Source organism: Dendropsophus ebraccatus, chromosome 5 (genome assembly GCF_027789765.1).
Source record: "Dendropsophus ebraccatus isolate aDenEbr1 chromosome 5, aDenEbr1.pat, whole genome shotgun sequence".
Lineage (NCBI taxonomy): Eukaryota > Metazoa > Chordata > Amphibia > Anura > Hylidae > Dendropsophus > Dendropsophus ebraccatus.
The window spans coordinates 34,195,140-34,215,936 of NC_091458.1; the positions used below are offsets into that span (position 1 = coordinate 34,195,140).

General features: G+C 43.5%; 1 protein-coding gene across 1 annotated transcript in view; it reads right to left on the bottom strand.

Moving 5' to 3' along the window:
• MIPEP (mitochondrial intermediate peptidase) overlaps positions 1-18,879 on the bottom strand; it is a 56,502-nt gene extending 37,623 nt beyond the window's left edge. The window contains exons 1-10 of the mRNA XM_069972058.1: positions 18,642-18,879; positions 17,769-17,942; positions 15,700-15,788; positions 14,669-14,755; positions 14,171-14,234; positions 12,190-12,372; positions 10,426-10,582; positions 9,982-10,030; positions 8,199-8,259; positions 7,228-7,280 (exon numbers count right to left, since the gene is read on the bottom strand). Coding sequence (XP_069828159.1) covers positions 7,228-7,280; positions 8,199-8,259; positions 9,982-10,030; positions 10,426-10,582; positions 12,190-12,372; positions 14,171-14,234; positions 14,669-14,755; positions 15,700-15,788; positions 17,769-17,942; positions 18,642-18,776 — 1,052 coding nt within the window. The 5' untranslated portion in view covers positions 18,777-18,879. The remainder of the gene's footprint in view (positions 1-7,227; positions 7,281-8,198; positions 8,260-9,981; positions 10,031-10,425; positions 10,583-12,189; positions 12,373-14,170; positions 14,235-14,668; positions 14,756-15,699; positions 15,789-17,768; positions 17,943-18,641) is intronic.
• Between the last annotated feature and the right edge of the window lie 1,918 nt (positions 18,880-20,797).

The following is a 20,797-nucleotide window of genomic DNA, read 5'->3' on the forward strand; positions in this document are numbered from 1 at the left end:
TTAAAGAAGCGACCATATGAGTTTAGTCAATGATGGTTTTATATCACAGGGGCGGGTGAAATACGGGCAACATCTGCGCTGAGAGAACTGTGAGGATGGGAAATTAATTTTACGGTAGGAAATAAGACATCAAGTATCACTGCCCTACATGTTAACATGGAAATGACACACTTGTTTAAGGCTTTCCAACAGGGCCGGCATCTTCACATGGCGGAGAGGAGTATATTGACACTTGTGAGAGTGCGACGTCTTAAAGGGATTGTTCAACAACAACAAAAATTTCTTTCAAATAAACCGGTGCCAGAAAGTGCCAGAGATTTGTAATTTACGTCTATTAAAAAATCTTGAGTCTTCCAGTCTTATCAGCTGCTGTATGTCATGCAGGAAGTGTTGTTTTTTTTCCAGTCTGACACAGTGCTCTTTGCTAAATCTTTCCATGTCAGGAACTGTCCAGAACATCAGCAAATCCCCATAGAAAACCTCTCCTGCTCTCCAGACCGGAAAATACCACTTCCTGCAGGGCATGCTGCAGCTGATTTAAAAAAATCTCAAGTCTTCCAGTACTTAATAGAAGTAAGTTACAAATCTCTGGCACCAGTTGATTAAAAAAACAACTTGGTGAACAACCCCTTTAAAGGGTTAGAAAAACATGTCTGCTTTCTTCCAGAAACAGCATGACTCTGTCTCCAGAGTTTGGGTGTGGTTTTGCAATTAAGCTCCACTGACTTCACCAAAACTAGAGATAAGAGTGGTGCTGTTTCTAGAAGAAAGCAGACATGTTTTTCTAAGCCTGGATAACCCCTTTAATACTCCAAGAATTATAAGGGTTGTATGAGATTAGCAAAAATGGTCTGCTTATTATGCAGAGAAATAGCGCCACTCTGTAGTCCGGGTCTGGTATTGCAGCCACATTCAAGTAAACCTAAGTAAACAAACTGTGCAAGTACATAACACGCCTATGTAGGTGCTAAACAGCACTGTCTGATTTAGACAATCTTCCTGTCTGACTAATCACTGAAACGACTTGGGAGAAGTGTGCACTACTACACGTTCTATCCCACCGCTATGTCACATGACTGAGATGGTCTCATAATTCAAGTCTATGGAATGGTCTCACTCCCATGTCAATTCTTTGGGTGGTTTCTGCTAGAGGAATCCTATAGAAGTTAATGGGGGCTTAAATTTTGCTTGAATTCCACTCGAATTCTGCCTGGGCTGAATAGGCAAGGAAATTGAAGCAGACAAATTTCCTCTACAATTCTTCAAGAATTCCTCAGTGTGCACATAGCCTAAGGGCTCATGCACACTGAGCAAAAGACGAGCAATTGAAGAGGAAAGATTTCTGCTTGAAATTCCTATTCTATTCGGCTCTGGCAGATTAGGAGCAGAATAGGAGCTGAATTTGAGAGTAATCTGAGCCAAATCCAAGCAGAATTTAAGCAGATTTCAAGTCCCATTGACTTCTATAGGATTCCTCTAGCAGAAGTAGCATGTCACTTCTTTTGCCCCATTCACACTGAGCAAGAACGTCGGTATTTTGCGGCGGAATCCCGCTGTGCTCAGTGTCTTGCTTTGAGCGAATGAGATGGCGCGCGCACGTCCGCTTCCTCACCTCTCCACTCAAAGAAATAACACGTCACTTCTTTGAGCGGAGAGCGGTGGGAGCGGACACGCGCGCGCCCTCTCATTCACTCAAAGCAGCACACTGAGCACGGCAAGATTCCCCAGCGGAGAGCTCCGCCGCGGAATTCCGACGTTCTTGCTCAGTGTGAACGGGGCCTTTGGTCAGAAAGCGGATCTGCGGCAGAAAATTCTGCTCGAGAATTCTGCAGTGTGAACAACAAAGTGGACATCCCATTAAACACAATGGAACATTGCTCTGTACATATTTTACGGGGGGAATTTCAAGCTGAAATTAAGAGAGGATTCCTCTTCAATTCCTTGTCTATTGCTCAGTGTGCATGAGCCCTAAAACTATCACTTATTCAGCAATGGAGATGGAAGCAGGAGCAGCCTCCCAGCATAGAGGTGAGAGCAGCACATCACTGATTTATTCACATTACCTTTGCTGCTCTCCAAATACTAGTTGTAACTTATTTTCCTGTATGGCCCTGAGCTTTCCCAAGGCCAAGCAATTACCGTATCGCTACCAAGACTGAGCTGTCGCTGACCTTGCATGTCTGCTTCCAGATTTTCTTAAACATGCACTTACAGGATTAGAGGCTTGAAGCTAGAATAGTTAGCGAAAATGACATGTGGAGAAGAATCAGAGCTGTGTAACTTCTCTGTGAGTCATGTTCTCATTATAGGTTACTCATTCTGCCCCAGGTTCCAGATAAACGCAAGAGAAGAGAGCAAAGCCAACTAACTAAAGCTGAGGAATGGGTGTACGGCTATAATTTATAGGCCTCCTGTGGCTCTATAGAATGCAATGCAAAGCAGGTGGAGAATATGGAAATGTAAGCGATAGAGGGAACAGGACTCCCCTGGAGACATAACAGCTTCTAATAATGTGAGCAAACAGTGTGCAGGAATACTGGGGGGGATACTACATAGTAGGAGGGGGGTGCTCTAATTCAGGGTGGGATACAGTAACTAAAAGGGATGAAGCTGAATGATGATATAATGAAACGTTCTGCTAAATATTTATATACAGGGGAGATTTGTGCTGCTGAAGTGTTTAGTTCAAAGGGGGATTTTCTAACCCGGATACAATGTGAGGGGTATTAGGTTTATTGGTTTTCAGCTCCTCCACGTAAAGAGCAATTTCCATTTACTGAAGAGACACAGAATGGTTAGGCTGGAGAGAGCAGAGCAGGCTGTGAACAATAGCCATGGAGAACACTAGCCATGTTGCTTAAAGTGTCAATGTCATTTAAATTTTTTTTTCAGCAGAAATCAATAGTACAGGCGATTTCAAGACACTTTGTAATTGGGTTTATTAGCCGAAAAAAGCATTTTTATCATGAAAAAGCAGTTTGAAGCTCTCCCCTCTGTCTTCATGGGTTTCTACAGAGAGGGGAGGGGTTGGAGGGAGATGAGGCACCAAAACAGGACAACAAAGAGTTAATTTACAGCTACATCACCAGGCTTTCTGACCTCTAAATACCGGCTTTCACACAGCTCCCACTGTGTAATCCTTTGCTCTCTGCTGGCGACTAATCTCCCCCCTCCCCTCTCCATAGGTTACACAGGGCTCAACTGATGTAAAAGAGTTGAGATTTCCTGATAATGAGCAGTGAATGAGAGGAGGGAGGGGGGGGGGGAGGCCTGGGGAAAGTCGTTTTGAATGCAGATAATGGCAGATTTTCCTAATAAACCCAATTACAAAGTTTCTTAAAATCGTCTGTACTATTGATTTGATGAAACAGTGACACTTTAATAAAGGGGTTATCCAACATTAATAATAACACAGCTACTTTCATACAAAAACAGCACCACCCCCGTGATCGGGTTGTGTATGGTATTACAAGTCAGCTCCCTTCACTGCAATGGCACCGAGCAGTAATGCCACAATCAAGCTGATGGCAATAGTTGCGCCGTTTCTGAAAGAACGTGGCTATAGTAATGAAATCCTGGATAATCCCTTTCAAACTGAAACGTTAAGATCGACTTAAAGTGTCACTGCAGTTTTAAAAAAAACTTTTAACGTGTCACAGAGATGATTGTTCAGACCTGTACCAATTGTGAGACTGAAAGGGGAGAGGACCGAAAGTGTGTCTTCTCCCGGCTAGTTCTCACGATCCGTAAGGGTCTGAACACTGAGACCCGGACCGATCAAAACTTTTGTCATGTCTCTAGGGCATGTAAAAAGTTTTTGGACAGTGACACTTTAAAGTGCCATAAAGTTATGTTTCCTCATCATGGGAAGGTAGGACTTAAAGTGGTGATCATATGTTGTATTAAATATGTAACAGTGTAGTAGGCTCTCAAGAAATGGGTGAAATAATATTATAAATGTAGCTGTAATGATTTCAACAAATATTTAATACTGCAATTCATAAACGACAATAATCTAGAAGCATAGAAAAATAAAAATACAATGAAATAAAGATACACGTATATATCTGATAAAACGTCCACATGGACAATAAAAATATCCAATAAATGGTGGAAATGTATATATATAAATATACTAAAAAGAGAGCCAAGTGGTGAGCACCGCGCCGGGCCCAGCGCGGTCACCCCACTTTAATAATGGCAGTCCCGAGTCACGGTTTTTAACCTAGGCTCGTATTGTTGTTGAGCCGGTGTACTTGTACTTTAGATAAATAATACTCCTTTTAGAATGAGATCATGCAAGGGAGAATTAAAAGACAAGTAAATGGTGGTGGGATATCCACCTCTCACCCTGCTGGTGATATCATCTGCAGTCAAATGCGGTATTGTGATGGTAATCCGTGAACCAGTCTCTGCAGTCAGCTTGGGAGCCGTGTGATCGCGGTCTAGTGCAACTATGCGTTGACTTGAGTTGTTTGTGGCGTCCGCGTGGATGAAAGCGCGCGCTCCTTCCGGCTGATGTTGTGTAGGGTGCCAGGAAAATGTGGCTCCGGTTCGGGATCTGCGTTTGTAAACTTAGGTATAGTTTCTAGAAGGCTCTGTTATCCTGAATTCCCAGGACGCGTTTCAGGAGATCTACTCGCTCCTTTCCTCAGCAAAAGGTTATCCAGATTCCTTTTGCTGAGGAAAGGAGCGAGTAGATCTCCTGAAACGCGTCCTGGGAATTCAGGATAACAGAGCCTTCTAGAAACTATACCTAAGTTTACAAACGCAGATCCCGAACCGGAGCCACATTTTCCTGGCACCCTACACAACATCAGCCGGAAGGAGCGCGCGCTTTCATCCACGCGGACGCCACAAACAACTCAATTCAACGCATAGTTGCACTAGACCGCGATCACACGGCTCCCAAGCTGACTGCAGAGACTGGTTCACGGATTACCATCACAATACCGCATTTGACTGCAGATGATATCACCAGCAGGGTGAGAGGTGGATATCCCACCACCATTTACTTGTCTTTTAATTCTCCCTTGCATGATCTCATTCTAAAAGGAGTATTATTTATCTAAAGTGCAAGTACACCGGCTCAACAACAATACGAGCCTAGGTTAAAAACCGTGACTCGGGACTGCCATTATTAAAGTGGGGTGACCGCGCTGGGCCCGGCGCGGTGCTCACCACTTGGCTCTCTTTTTAGTATATTTATATATATACATTTCCACCATTTATTGGATATTTTTATTGTCCATGTGGACGTTTTATCAGATATATACGTGTATCTTTATTTCATTGTATTTTTATTTTTCTATGCTTCTAGATTATTGTCGTTTATGAATTGCAGTATTAAATATTTGTTGAAATCATTACAGCTACATTTATAATATTATTTCACCCATTTCTTGAGAGCCTACTACACTGTTACATATTTGATTTCTATTTTTATCCCGTTAGCGCCGGGACAGTAGTGCACTCGATAAGGGTGGTTTCCATTTCTATGGAACAGGTGTAGCAGACCTCCTTCTTTTTCTTTGATCCATATGTTGTATTAGGTGACCACAGCAACCACAGTACCCACTGCATGCACCAACATATAAAACTGCACATTGTTAGTTATACTTGTACAAACCTGTCCATTACTGCCAATGCATTACACACTCCCCATCTACAACACCACTGGCCAACCCCTGTAATAAAACATTAGTCGGCGACTGCTATGCGGACTGTGTTAGTGCTATACTGGAAAAGAAAAATACCTGGCCACTATGTGATACTGATATAATCCACACTCCTACTGCAAGTATTTGCCATCATTGTCCTCCATCACTTACTTTCAAATAATGGAGTGCTGGCGCCCTCTGCTGTACAACACAGATTATAAGAAAAAGAGATGAAAATCTAATACAGATGTCCTGTGGTGCCACAGCTCAGCACAAGGAAAGTATAAGGTATCCGCTGATTTAGGGCAGTCTGAAGAATTTCATTACTTCAACATAATAGTTTGTATGGAACCATAAATATAGTAAGTCACATAAGTCTGAAGTCTGAAGTGGCGCCGGTCACTAGTTGTTTCTAAGCTATAACCAATGACATCTCATTGTGATTAAATATACTGATATAAATTATACTATCAGACACAGTATCAGCGCCTCCACTACAAAGACTATAGCTTAACCTAGGGAAATACGGCATACAGCCCATACATTTTACTCTGATATGTCCACAGCAATGCTCAGCCGTCACTCCACAGGGGACAAGTGACCCCTATTCTTGTTATTGGAGAGGGTCTCCCATAGATCAGATACATCTCTCTTATCCTATGAATAGAGAATAGGTTTTAAATTGTCCCTGTCACTTATCAAAACTTCTGAAACGTCACAGATGTGTCTATGCGCTTCCCTCCCCAGCTTGCCGCTATCTCTGTCCTGTTGCATTAAAGGGGTTATCCAGCGCTACAAAAACATGGCCACTTTTTCCACTCTCTTGTCTCCAGATTGGGTGGGGTTTGGAACTCAGTTCCATTAAAGTAAATGGAGCTTAATTGCAAACCACATCTGACCTGGAGACAAGAGAGGGGGAAAAGTGGCCATGTTTTTGTAACACTGGATAACCCCTTTAAATAAGAGCCACAGAGTTATAATGAAACCCGGCGAGGGCTAATGGATGGAGATTGCAGCAGGGAGTTAAGGGCACAGCTAAGTGCTTCATCCTGCTCATTCTAATGATTTATTTAAGGTCTGAGTTGACCAATTTTTTTTCAAGTCTTTGTGAAATTGTGCATTTCTATTTGTATATTAGCCACAGCAGCGTGCACGTGCATAGTGTGAACAGTGGTATTGGTGTGCTGGCAATTTTTTTTTCTTTTTATTATGCTATATGTGTGAGGTGCGGCTGGATCCTGTTGGCTTGCACTCCACCTATCTCCTGTGGGTATTTTAAACATATTGAATTCTTCATGGCCAGTTTGTAGGCTTAACATGAGCCCAAGAGAGACCACTGCTAGTGTAGGAACCATCTCTCGGAGGTCACCTTAGGTTTTCTAAGAACCTCATTTTTTAAAGTTATTTTTATCATGTATACGACAGAGGGAACATATACTGTAAGTCCTAGCACCTACACGTTGCCGTTGCACTTTTCTGTTTTTGTAAGTCTTTGTGACATGTCAAAAGGTTAAAGGGCAAGAACACGGGGGCGACCCCATTAACTTTTAATGACAGTCCAACTTACTTTTCTGCACGCGAAACACCAGCATAAAAAGGGGGATCCCACGGCATTAACTCCTAATGGAAAAAGTATAACGATAATTAGTTATGGGTCACTTCATTGTTCTATGAATGTGTCTCAGGCCACTGGGCTAAGTTAAACTACAAAAAAAAATCCCAATCTCATCCTATCCCTTGACCCTACTTTGTAGCAATTAAAAGTGAGAAATGCATTAAAATATCTCTTTTCCACATGAGATCAGCCATATCTACCCTCTCCTTCTCACTGCCCTATGTTATGCTATTAGTCACGTTGATTATCCGCCATAATGCCCAATATCATCCGAATACGGACAATAATCGTTCCTTGTAATAGGTCCTTTAACTTTTCCCCTGCCAAGGTGGAAGCTATCATAGAAGACTTATGTAGGAACATGTAGAAAATCCTGCAGACTAGTAAATAATGTGATCCCACTCCAGGTCACTGTCACAGTGAGAGAAATCCCTCCCTTATGTCTGTGCAGGTACATGACAATCTATTGCTGTAAGTTTACAGTACCACCAGGGAAATTGGGCCTGCCATCTTATGACTGTTTCTTTAATACGTTGGCAATACATGTGTATTGCAGTGTATCATTCCAGTTAATGTAAGGTTAGATTTCGGCATATACCACAAAGTACCCATGGCGAGCCTATTAATTCTACTAGTGACTACTTTCAGTCTGTTTCTTTATATTTTATTGTTTCTCAAAATAATATTGTGCTGGCCACGTACAGCCAAAGCATGAGGTGACCCTAGTCTTACACCGACAGCAAGCCTTTTGTCCTGCCATGTTGTAGGGGCCACAATGGACTTCTGAGCAGAATCCCCTCCATCTGTAAATCACTGCACTGTACTATTACGACACAGATCAGGAAGGGGTTATCTTACAGGGTCTAAGTGGTCTTATACAAAGTGGTCTTGTACAGTTATACACCAAATAAAACCCTTCTTACAGGATTCATGGGGTTCAGCTTCATTTTCATCCCCAGCATCATTTCAAAATCCTTCAATGTTCTAAAAAAAATAAAAAATAAATAAATTTAACAAGAAAAAAGGGCACAGAACAAATAATGCTAAATCTGTAGGCTGAATGTTCATAGGTCGGAAAGCCTAGGGGCACTGCGAGTCCCCTGCTGAACACTCTGGCTCACTTTCCGACTTCAGTCAGTGATTGCCAAGACAAGCCCATCTCACAAGTAGCAGCCATGTGGCAGAACACAAACGCTTGGCATTCAACTCCTGGTATCTGGAGACCTTGGATGCCACCATAAGCCCTGTTCACACTAAGCAAATACGGCGGAATTCTGCGGCTGAGCTCTCCGTCGTGGAATCCCGACCTGCTCAGTGTCCTGCTTTGAGTGAATGAAAGGCGCGGGAGCGGACGCTTGCGCGCCATTTTATTCCCTCAAAGCAGGGCACTGAGCACGGCGGGATTCCGTGACGGAGAGCTCCGCCGCAGAATTCCGACATATTTGCTTAGTGTGAACTGGGCCATAGGGAGTCCTGTATCCATGTTTTCCTTACAGCCTTAGGGCGGCATCCAATGTCTTCAGACGCCAGGAGTTAAATACCCACCCTTTGGGTTACAAGGCTGGGTTACTGAGCATTTGGAAACATGGTCAAACATGGACACTTTTCTGAAGTTTCCTCATCACTAACTTCAAGCTGTATCCCTGTGTAAGCAATCGCTTCTGACTTTATCCAGCCCCTCATCTCCCCTCCTCCCTCCCCAAAGACTTCTTTATGCCGCTGTAACCTGGACTCTTTTATGAAGTTCGTTTGAGACTCACAGCTTCTCCTGCTTAGGCTATGTTCACACTATGTAAGTTTCGCAGAAATCATGGCCTTTGCTACAACAGCTGTGATTTCTGCAGTACTTACGTAGTGCTGCAGGCTAAAAGTATACACTCCGGCCAGGATCCCTAGCGGCACCATAGACCGTGTGACCATAGCCTTTTAATGTCCTCCATGCAGCCCTCTCCTGTGTTTCTATACATTGTATACGGGAAAAAATTATAGCAGCTACACTACCAATTAGCTCAATTGACACAGATCCTTCACAGGAGAAAACTGGTGAAAAATGATTTTGTGTGTATATATATATATATATATATATATATATATATATATATATATATATATATATACATATATATATACATATATATATATATACATATATATATACATATATATATACATATATATATATATATATATATATATATATATATATATATATACATATATATATATATATATATATATATACACACACATACTATATATATATATATGTATATATATATATATATATATATATATATATACACACATACACACACCGGAATATATATTTTATATATATATATATATATATATATATATATATATATATATATATATATGAGAAATTCAGAATGAATACAGCACTCGTGTAGCAACAGATGTGGTGCCAGGCGGTATATACCAGCGACCACCCGGTATAGGTAATATAAATCAGAAGAATACCGCAGCACTCGTGAGATAGAATTCAACACAGCGTGTTTATTTCCCCAAACACGCTGTGTTGAATTCTATTTCACGAGTGCTGCGGTATTCTTCTGATATATATATATATATATACACACACACATTACACTGTGTGCAGCTAATATACATTGTGTGCGGGCATGCTTTCTCCCATTTAAAATTATTGTGACTTGGTGCAATTGGGCCCTCTGACAATGAACTCACCGTTCTCGTAGTTTGCTGGATAACTTTTCAAGAAACAACATCACATTCTCTGCCAATGACAATAAACAGAGAGTTAGAAAATCCAAGAAAATAGTCCTGCAGTGAACACTACATCAAGATGCTAAACCATATTATGTCAATCATAAAGATAACTCCACCCAAAATGTATCTAGGTTACATTTTGTATCCACCAATCACAGCATACAGTGCAATTCTTCCCACTGAAACTACACCCCCAAAAGTCAAGGGTAGCTGTCTGACACCAAAGGGGTCTGTCATTTCAAGTGTACCATGCTGCTTTTCCATGTAAATCCTGACAGCAGTGTGAACAGAGCCTTTGACAAATGTTTTGGGTGGAGGTCTCTTATAAGTATATACACAGTAAACGGTCAGCAAGATTATATATTGGTTCATGATCTTTCACATTCCTACCCAAAATTTTACCTGGAGTTTTTGCCATGGTCCCAAGCAATGCTCTGTGTGCAAATGTTGGATATCCGACAAGCTGAGCTAACTCATTTCTACTACTGAGCAATTCATCCAAGCACGTCATCTGTCTATTGTTGGGGTAAAGGAAGATCTTATAAGCAGCTTCTCGAACCTAAATAAACAAATGAATAATAAGTTACAGATAAATAGGAACAATCCAGCATATACAGTATCTCTGATGTGACAGGTCATTTAAGAAGAAGAAACTAGAAGGGAGATGCTGGGGGCTACAGGACTGTTCTCTGTGTAAAGGCCCCATTACATGGGCCGATTATCTGCCACATTAGGCTGATATCGTCCTGTGTAACAGGACCACTGACCAGCCACTCACTCGCTTCTGACATGTGAAGCATCAACAGACAGACATTATGGCTGCTTAAAGTAGTATTTACTAGCTCCACTGACAAAGGTCTGCTTTATCACTAAATCTATAGCTTTAATGAAGTCACATGACCACTGAGAGTTATATATCTAGAAGGAGATGGTCACAAGACTGCTCTATACTGATGAATGTTATATTTGTTATAAATGTTATATACAGCACAAATGCAGCACTAAATACAATATATCTGCATCATATGACCAGAGGTTTGTATTGGTCGGGTCCAGGTGCTAAGACGCCCGCCGATTAGTAAAAATGAAGGGGCAGACGCCCACAGCAGCATGTGCTCTGCGTCTTCATCTCCTTCTCACTGCTAAAATAGCTGTGGACAGAATTATAATGGAGTCCTATGAAACTTCCACTAATCGCTGTACCAGAAGTTCCATAGGACTCCATTATAATTCTGTTGACTGCTACTTTAGCGGTGAGAAGGAGATAAAGAGGCAGTGTGTGTGGTGCAGCAAGAGTCATGCATAAAACATATCAAGAAAAACTTTAGGATTTGAATCTGTATAGTCTGGTGGAACGAAGGGAAAAGAGGGACATGACCAAAACCTTTAAGTATGTTAAAGAGGACCTGTAAACCCCCCCCCCCTGGTGCCAGGGTGACAGGCTCCCGACCCCCGCTAGAGCCCCCTATACTTGATACCTGATCGGGCCGGGTCCCACTTCTTGATCCGGTCCGGTGACAGAGATTTCAGCGCCCGAAGCGCGCGCTCCTGAGAGGAGTCCGATGCCCACAGAGAATGAATGGCGAGTCCGATGCTCCATTCATTCTCTATGAGCGTCGGACTCATCTCAGGAGCGCACGCGCCGGGGTTCGGGCGCTGAAATCTCTGTCACCGGACCGGATCAAGAAGAGGGACCCGATGCGATCAGGTAAGTATAGGGGGCTCTAGCGGGGGGTCGGGAGCCTGTCACCCTGGCACGGGGGGTGACAGGTTCCCTTTAAATGACTAAATAAGATTCAGGAGGAAAGTATTTTTAGAAAAAAATTAACTCAAGAACAAGAGGACAAAGTGAGAGGTTAGTTGGGGGAAAATCACAAGCAACATGAGAAAATATTACTTTACTGAAAGAGTAGTAGATGCTTGGAACAAATATCCAGCAGATGTGGTTGGTAAATCTACAATAACAGAATGTAAACCTGCCTGGGATAAACATATATCTATCCTAAGATAATAATAAGAAATACTAAAAGGGCAGACTAGATGGACCAGGGGGACTTTTTCTGCCAACAGGCTTCTCTATTTCCTCCATTCCTTGTGACAACTTACAACAAATAAATGTTGTTAGTCTACTTTGAAAGGTGTCAGCCATATAAAACATCCACCTACCAGATCATCTGGGCAGTCTGCATGCAGTCCACCTATCTGTATGTACTTTCCATCCCAAGAAAAATGGGAGCGGATATGTTCTGGTATAACACTCATGTCAATTCTATTAGGCAGGTTAGATCCCAGCAGGAAGTCATTACTTAGGTCGGCAATCACCACATTCAGGTTGACGGCTTTCTGACGCTGCAGTGAAAGGAAGAAACATATTAGACTCGGACCAAACCTCTAACTTACAAGGAACCCCAATTCCCAATTCTAACTTGATGTAGAAGTAGTAAATCCCTAGATAAAAGTGACAGCAATTGCTGCTGTCTTCTTAGGAAACTAATCAGGTATCCACAGCTGGGAAAAACTGGTATAGAGATGTTCATAAAAAACTGTTCAGATATACTTGTCATCTATAATGGACAGAAGACAACCCCTTTATTGCCACATTCACACAGTACTGTACTTAGTGCAGTTTGCGCTAACTCCTTTTCTGAATGTTCTTCCTCAACTTTTCGGGTTGGCAACGTTCTTCGAATCTGAACACTAGGCATTTGATTCCCCGAGGCTGCAGAAGTAGTGTGCAGCCCTAGAGAGTCCTGGAAAACATAGATACAGCCATTGGGGTCTGGGGGGGCCCTTTAGGGTCTGGTCCTGTGACAATGGGGTTGCAGGGCCATTCCGTGGTCCCCCTTCTCTGCTTGCGCACGCTTTGCGGGGATTGTGGTCGCTTATCGGCACAGTGATGTTTTTTGGTTAGGGACTCATGTGTATCAGAAGACCTGCACGTGGTACATGAGGCAATATGGTTTGGCCAAATTATATACTAACTTCTGATGTTGGTTTTAAATGTAGCAGAATAAGCTTTCGTGTCAGCTATGGGTGCGATGTGCAGCCATTTCTGTCTTTTTGGCTTGTACAGCCATAGGTTGTATCCATGTTTTTCAGGATTCCCTAGGGCGACATCCAAATTTTGCAGCCACGGGGAGTCACATGGTGAGCCTTTAGGTTTGGAGAATGTGGCCAAACCCAAAAGGTGTGCCCCCTCCACACAACACTACCCTTAAAGTGTCACTGTTGTTTAATTTTTTTTTGCAGAAATCAATAGCATAGGCGATTTTAAGAGACTTTGTAATTGGGTTTATTAGGCAAATATGCCATTATCTGCATTCAAAAAGACTTTCACCAGGTCCCCTCCCTCTCTCATTCACTGCTCATTATCAGGAAATCTGGAATAGTTCACATCAGTCGGGTCTTGTCTGTTCTATGGAGAGGGGAGGGGGAGGAGGGAGATTAGTCACCAGCAGAGAGCAGAGCACAAAGGATTACACAGTGGGAGTTGTGTGAAAGCCAGTATTTAGAGGTCAGAGAGGTCAGTGCTGACTGTCAGTGGAGATAGACCGGTGATGTAGCTGCAAATTAACTCTTTGTTGTCCTGTTTTGGTGCCTCATCTCCCTCCAATCCTCCCCTCTCTATAGAGAACAATGAAGACAAGGGGGAGAGCTTTAAACTGCTTTTTCATTATAAAAAAGCATTTTTCAGCTAATAAACCCAATTACAAAGTTTCGCAAAATCGCCTGTACTATTGATTTCTGCAAAAAGAAAAAAAAAATAATAATAATAATAATAATGAAACAACAGTGACACTTTAACACATTTTTAGAAGAAAATCCCACAAGAGATCAGATCCTTTAAATAGCTGGCACAGCTAGTCTAGCACAAAGGACTAGCTGTCTTCCAAGTCATTCAGATCACTGGATTTTGCCATTCTTATGTGGATTCTTAATGAAGCTGGTCCACCAAAAACTTACATGATTAATGCTGCACTATATGGTCATGGGTTCAATGTCCAGAGAGAAAGGCTCCAACCATGAAAGGGAAGGTGTCTCTAATAGAGTGGTCATTGGATGTATATTTGTGTCAGATCACACAATGCTATGCATACAGAAAAGAGAAGCAATACACTAATTTCTCTTCTCATAGGAATGAACTGACCTTTTCCTCATTCATGTGGATTCCGCTGATTTCAAAATCAATTAAAAACAATTCAGCCACACGCCTGGAAAGAGAGAAAAGTGAAGACATCAGAACTGTCAGCTCATCTGATTGAAGCAGCCATGGAACCTGTGTGCAATGTTTTCATCCTATATCAAACACAGCTCCATACATTTGGTGGTGGCTATTCCTGGTACTGCAATTTAAATAGAACAACCTGCAACACTAGGTACAGCTGCTACTGAATGTGTCAGCCAAGGGATAAAGAGGCCGCAGTGTTCTAAGTAGTGTCACAGTCCTTCACTGATCTGATCAGTAGGGGTATCAGGAGGCTGACCTCTACCAATCTGATATTGATGGTCTATCCTAAGGATAGGCCATCAATTCCTTCTATTCTCAAAAAGCCATTTAACTGTACATCAACCACAAGGGAAATGTAATAATATATACTTACCTCTAAAAGTGTTTTTGCACATATAAAAAAGAAGAATATTGTACCTGGTTTCTGGGTCCAGAGAATCCATGACAGATTTGTTTTCTAAAAGTTTTCTTAGACTTTCACACAATTCAACATTTGTGTTCAACCTGCAAAATTGACATCAGTCTGTAAAGATCAGAAATAACAAAATAAATGAGACATAACATTGCAATGCCGGGAGTCAAATGCCGAATTTTGCTGAAACCAAACAGTTCGGCAACTGCGCTCAAGACTAGAGATGATCGAACAGGGCCGATGTTCAGGTTTGTATGAACCCGAACCATCGGCATTTGACTCCCGCTGCCTTCCTGTTCCGTGGGGAAGGTGGAGAAAGCCCGAGTACCGCCTGGAAAACAGGGATACAGCTGGAGGGCCGAAGGTTCCCCATTGCTGCTTTAAAGGGGTACTCCATCGGGGGGGGGGGGGGCTATTTTTGGATCTGGCCTGGGGAGGAGGTGGCTAAAGAGAAAAGATGTCCACTTACCTCCCTGACTCCAGCGGCGGGTCCCGTATCGCGGCGCTCCGGTCCACAGTCTCTTCCTGGTGTCTGACACGGGCTCGAGACGTGACGTCTCAAGTCCGCTCAGCCAGTCATTGACAGAGGCGGGGTCTGTTTCAAGTCCGCTCAGCTCCCGCCTATGTCCCTGACTGGCTGAGCGGACTTGACACGTCACGTCTCGAGCCTGTGTCAGACACCAGGAAGCGTCCGGGAACCGGGGACTGGAGAGCAGCGATACAGGACCCGCCGCTGGAACCGGGGAGGTGAGTGGACGTCTTTTCTCTCAGCCACCTCCTCCCCGGCCAGATCCAAAAATAGCCCCCACGCTGGAGTACCCCTTTAACCCTTCCTAGAGGAGATTACCATACAATGTGGGGTAAAAGTTGCAAAAAAAAAACCCCAAAAAGCATTTGATTGGCCCATTATTTTTATGACATTTTTATGACCACTTTATTTAGCAAGTAATTTGGATAATAATCCCATTGTGTAATGGGCCCTTGAGTCATACAGTTACACAAACTACACAGAGACAGCAGAACATAGGGAACATACTTCTCCACCATGGTACCTATGTTCCTGCAAGCTTCCTCAGCTGCTTCTCTGAATGAAGGGTCAGGGTGGGCAACCTTCACAAAGTCAGCCTGCAATGTAAAAAAATATATAGTGTGATAGTCATATGCACATATTAAGGACATCAGTAAAGGACCTTAAAGGGGTACTCCGGCAAAAATATTTTTCTTTCAAATGAAATAGATTCAGAAAGTTATATAGATCTGTAATTTACTTCTATTTAAAAATCTCAAGGCTTCCAGTACTTATTAGCTGCTGTATGTCCTGCAAGAATTGGCGTATTCTTTCTAGTCTAACACAGTGCTCTCAGCTGCCACCTCTGTCCATGTCAGGAACTGTCCACAGCTGGAGAGGTTTTCTATGGGGTATTGCTGCTGCTCTGGACAGTTCCTGACATGGACAGAGGTGGCAGCAGAGAGCACTGTGTCAGACTGGAAAGAATACACCACTTCTTGCAGGACATACAGCAGCTGATAAGTACTGGAAGACTGGAGATTTTTCAATAGAAGTAAATTACAAATCTATATAACTTTCTTAAACTAGTTGATTTGAAAGAAAAATATTTTTGCCAGAGTTTCCCTTTAAATGAAAACAAAAAGAGGCTGCATTTTCTTTGTTGCTTTTCAATGAGATCAATGGGAGCTTTAAAAAAAAACAGAAAAAAACAAACAAACATAAAAAGCCACATGAAAAACACTTGAAAACCAGCGTCTACATCCAAACAGCAGATTCCGTACTGATTTTAAGGTGGTTTTGAACATACTGGGGTATTGCCATGTGGCTGCAGTTACATCGGTAAAAATCGATTCCGTGTACTATGCCGTATTAGGCCACATCAGCAAGGTAGCTTTATGTAGCCTTCCTTTTAAAGGGAAACTATCAGCAGATTAGAAGCATCTGACCTTCTGATATGTCCCTATAGTGCACAGGGAGATGAGGGAAAGGAATGTTCTTACTTAAATTCTCTGCGCCATTTTCAGGAACTTTGTAGTTTACAAGATGTGTAAATGAGGTGGTTTGGTGCATTGGGGGATGAGACTTCTACCCTCAGTGGAGTGAACTGCCTTGGCCAGTCTATGCTACTAATAAATATTGGGAAGGTGCTCTGCAGTGATGTCGCTCTAGCCCAGGGGTGTCAAATTGCGGCCCTCCAGCTGTTGCAAAACTACAATTCCCATCATGCCTGTACAGTAACAGCTGGAAGGTCTAAGTTTGACACCAGTGCGCTAGCCTCATCACTGTAGAGCAGAGGACAAATTTATATTCGGAGAGATGTCCACTGAGGTGGGTAGCAGTCCCACCCTCAGTGCATCAAACCGCCTCATTTTCATATCTAATAAACTACAAAGTTCCCGAAAACATCGCTGAGGACAAAGGTAATAGACTGACCGTCATCCTCACCTCCCTGTGTGCTATAGGGACATTTAAGATGCATCTAACCTGCTGATAGTTTATCTTTAAAGGGGTACTCCGGCGGGGGGGGGCTATTTTAGGATCTGGCCGGGGAGGAGGTGGCTGAAGAAAAGACGTCCACTCACCTCCCCGGATCCAGCGACAGGTCCCGTATCGCGGCGCTCTGGTCCCTGGTGCCCGACTGCTTCCTGGTGTCTGACGCGAGCCTGAGACGTGACGTCTCAAGTCCGCTCAGCCAGTCAGTGACAGAGGCGGGATCCGTTTCAAGTCCGCTCAGATCCCGCCTCTGTCACTGAGTGGATGAGAGGACCTGAGACGTCATGTCTCGGGCCCGCGTCAGACACCAGGAAGCGGCCAGTAAGCGGAGCGCCGCGATACAGGACCCGCCGCTGGATCCGGGGAGGTGAGTGGACGTCTTTTCTCTCAGCCACCTCCTCCCCGGCCAGATCCCAAAATAGCCCCTCCGCCGGAGTACCCCTTTAAGCAGGCTGACCTCACCTCTTTGACACTTGAGCAGCTCAAACAAGAGTCCTCACGTTGCCCTCCAAATGCGGCAGGGGCACGCATCCTATGCTGTTTGAACAAAATAATTCTCTCTACTGTCAAAGAGGAACATAGCTATAGGGTTGTGCTCTCACCAAGTCCGCAACTTTACACAGCTCATCGCTCAGCTGGTCAAACATCTTCACGGTCTCCGCACTTGGAGGTGTAGTGCACACTCTCTCCACTAGGGACTCTGTTTGCCTCAGGGCATTCTCCTCAACAATCTGAAATCCCTCCGGAGAACTTAGCTCAGGAACTCCAAACAGGCCCTAGAAAGTAGGGAGAAACAAGCAACAATGAAGAAGACATAACACAACATGCAGGACCAAAACTATGTAAGGAAGAGGCCAAGTGACCCAATGTCATATTCCCCAGAGTCATCATGGGGGGGCATAGTGACCTACAGTCTACATTGTGGTAGCAGCAGTAATAGACGTCAAATATGGTCAGCTTCAGTCATATCATTTAGTCTAAGGCTGAGTTCACACATTTTTTGTTTGTATTCGTTCAGCATTTTAGCCAAAACTAGACAGCATCTTCGGATTGGGTATATGTATATATATAAAACATTATGTCAGATCTAGAACATGCTCAGAGCTCAAGTGTCAAGGAGGCTGGGCTGAGCTGCAGCATGCATGCCTCCTCCCTCCCTGCCATGACCGATTGACGTGTATGGCTGAAGGTTTGGCCCCTGTACAGGGAGGAGGAGGCATGCATGCTGCAGCTCAGCATAGCCTCTATGAAGCAGCTGCACTGTAATCACATGTAATGTCACATTGTTACATGGAGATCATCATGTTACACAACCAGTTGTCTGTAATTCCAATTGTCATCACAGATGGCGCTAGCGATTACATGTAACTTCCCATCAGCAATGCTTTCCTATTACGGTATATACGGTACTCGGGTATCTCAGTGGTAGGGGCCGGATATTAGCTTTATTACAGGAGCCGGGCTAATTCTCTCACCGAGCTCTTGCCGAACACATCCAATCTCCGCTGCTGCTTCACATTGAAAGCAGCACCGACCGGAGACCAACCGGTGCTGACCGAGCGAACGGCGGGGAGGTTCAGAGAGCACAGGAGCCGCCGCAGGGACAGCATGGTGACTGGCTGCAGAGGGCACCGGCTGCCATACACATGTACACAACCTCCGGCAGCCCTGTGACCCCGGAACACAGCTGCAGCAGAGGGAGGGCCTAAAGCACGCAGCGGCAGACAACAAGATGCTGATTGGTCCGGATGTTTGATTGACAACAACTGCGACCAGTGAGGAAGGAGAGGTCGCCTTTAGCGGTGTTTCGCTGGTTACTGTATCCAGTGTATCGCACCATTGCATGCCGGGAATTGTAGTTTTTACCGAGTAGCAGTCTTTCATGAATCTTTTATAGCCTGGGAATATAGTATACAAGTACCATGATAAAATGTGTATTATTTTCACTTTGGAAGAATCTCGTGCAATGGGAAAATGAAAGTAACCAATCACATTCCTGCTTTCATTTTCAAACGGAATTTGGTTGCTATGGGCAACCTATATACTTTTCTCAGGTATAATAAATTACTTAGGTTAGGGTCACACTGTGGTATAGCAATACCTCACAGGTAACCATCAGCATCCTGCCAGGTGCTGTCTATGTAAGAAAGTGGCCATGTTTTTGTAGCGCTGGAAAACCCCTTTATGGCACGTTCACACGTACCGGACCGGCTGCGGATCCCTGCCCGGTAAACCCTATGGGCAGACAAACTTGCAGCAGGATGCACATCCCGTTGCGAGTTTGTCTGCAGCCCGCCCCGTTAACCCCCGTGAAGACACCGTGAGCCCGAAGCAAGCTGGAGCAGGTGAAGTATAGGCTCCGGCGGCCCAGGGAAGGGGGGGTTAACGGGGCGGGCTACGGACAAACTCGCAGCGGGATGTGCATGCTGCTGCGAGTTTGTCTGCCCATAGGGTTTACTGGGCAGGGATCCGCAGCGGGTAGCGCTGTGAATTCGCAGCGAGAAATCCGCTGCAGATCCGGTACATGTGAACGTACACTTAAAAGGAATTCCGCCCACCGCTGTATGCCACACTATGCATAAACATTTTGACAGAATGCTGACCCTGTGACCCTTTTTAAACCCTTCCCATTGTTTTATTTTTGCTTTTTTGCTTTTGCTTTTTACCTTTTAAAGGGATATTCAAGAGAATTAAATTATATGTTTGTTTTTTTCATTTCTTTCATAGTAACATAACTTTATTAAAGGACAAAATGTACTAATCAGTCAGTGATTGGCGGGTCTGCTGACACTTAGGACCTGCACTGATCAGCTGTTCAGTGCCACACTACACTATACTGCATAGGTTGTATCCTTGTTCTCCTGGTAGCCCTAGGGCTGCATCTAACTTCTTCAGGCAGCTGGAGTCAAATGCCATGTGATCGGGTTTGGACAAACCCAAACGTTCAGCAAGTAAGCCTATTACTTATCTTAAGGCTGTATTCCCACATTTGCGATCTCGGCATGCTTCTGAAAATACACCCCATATGCAGTCACCAATAGCAGTGTGATGTTCAGCTGCATGCGGGAATGCTGCCTGAAGACAAGGCTTGTCTATTTGACCTAATAAAGCTTAAAGACACCAGAGGTGTCACATGGTTTCGCATCTAAAGACGTTATCTGTAATTACCAAACCTGTCTGTGAGTTGTGTCTGATATTGCAGCTCAGTCACATTGAAGGGACTGTTCTGATGAACGCTGGCGGTGAGGAACTAAGAAAGGGATTAGTAGGTGATTTTCCTTTAATCCTGCCTAAACAGAAATCGTCCACGACCACACAACATCCTTTTTTGGCCGTTTAACAGCCATCATTTCGTGCCCAACTAATGGCGGCTCCTTCAAACCAAATACAAATCCACAAATAATAGCTGTTGTTTTAAAATAACGGCCATTGGTTTAAAATAATGGACGTCTTAATAAAAAAAACGCCCGTCAAGTACCCCAAAAAAAGACGTTGTATGGTTGTGGCCTTATACAGAATAATAAATAATAATAATTTTTTTTGTATAGTGCCAACAGATTATGCAGTGCTTTTTTTTATACACTCCCACACACAGTACAGAGGTTACATATACATATTACACAAATAATTA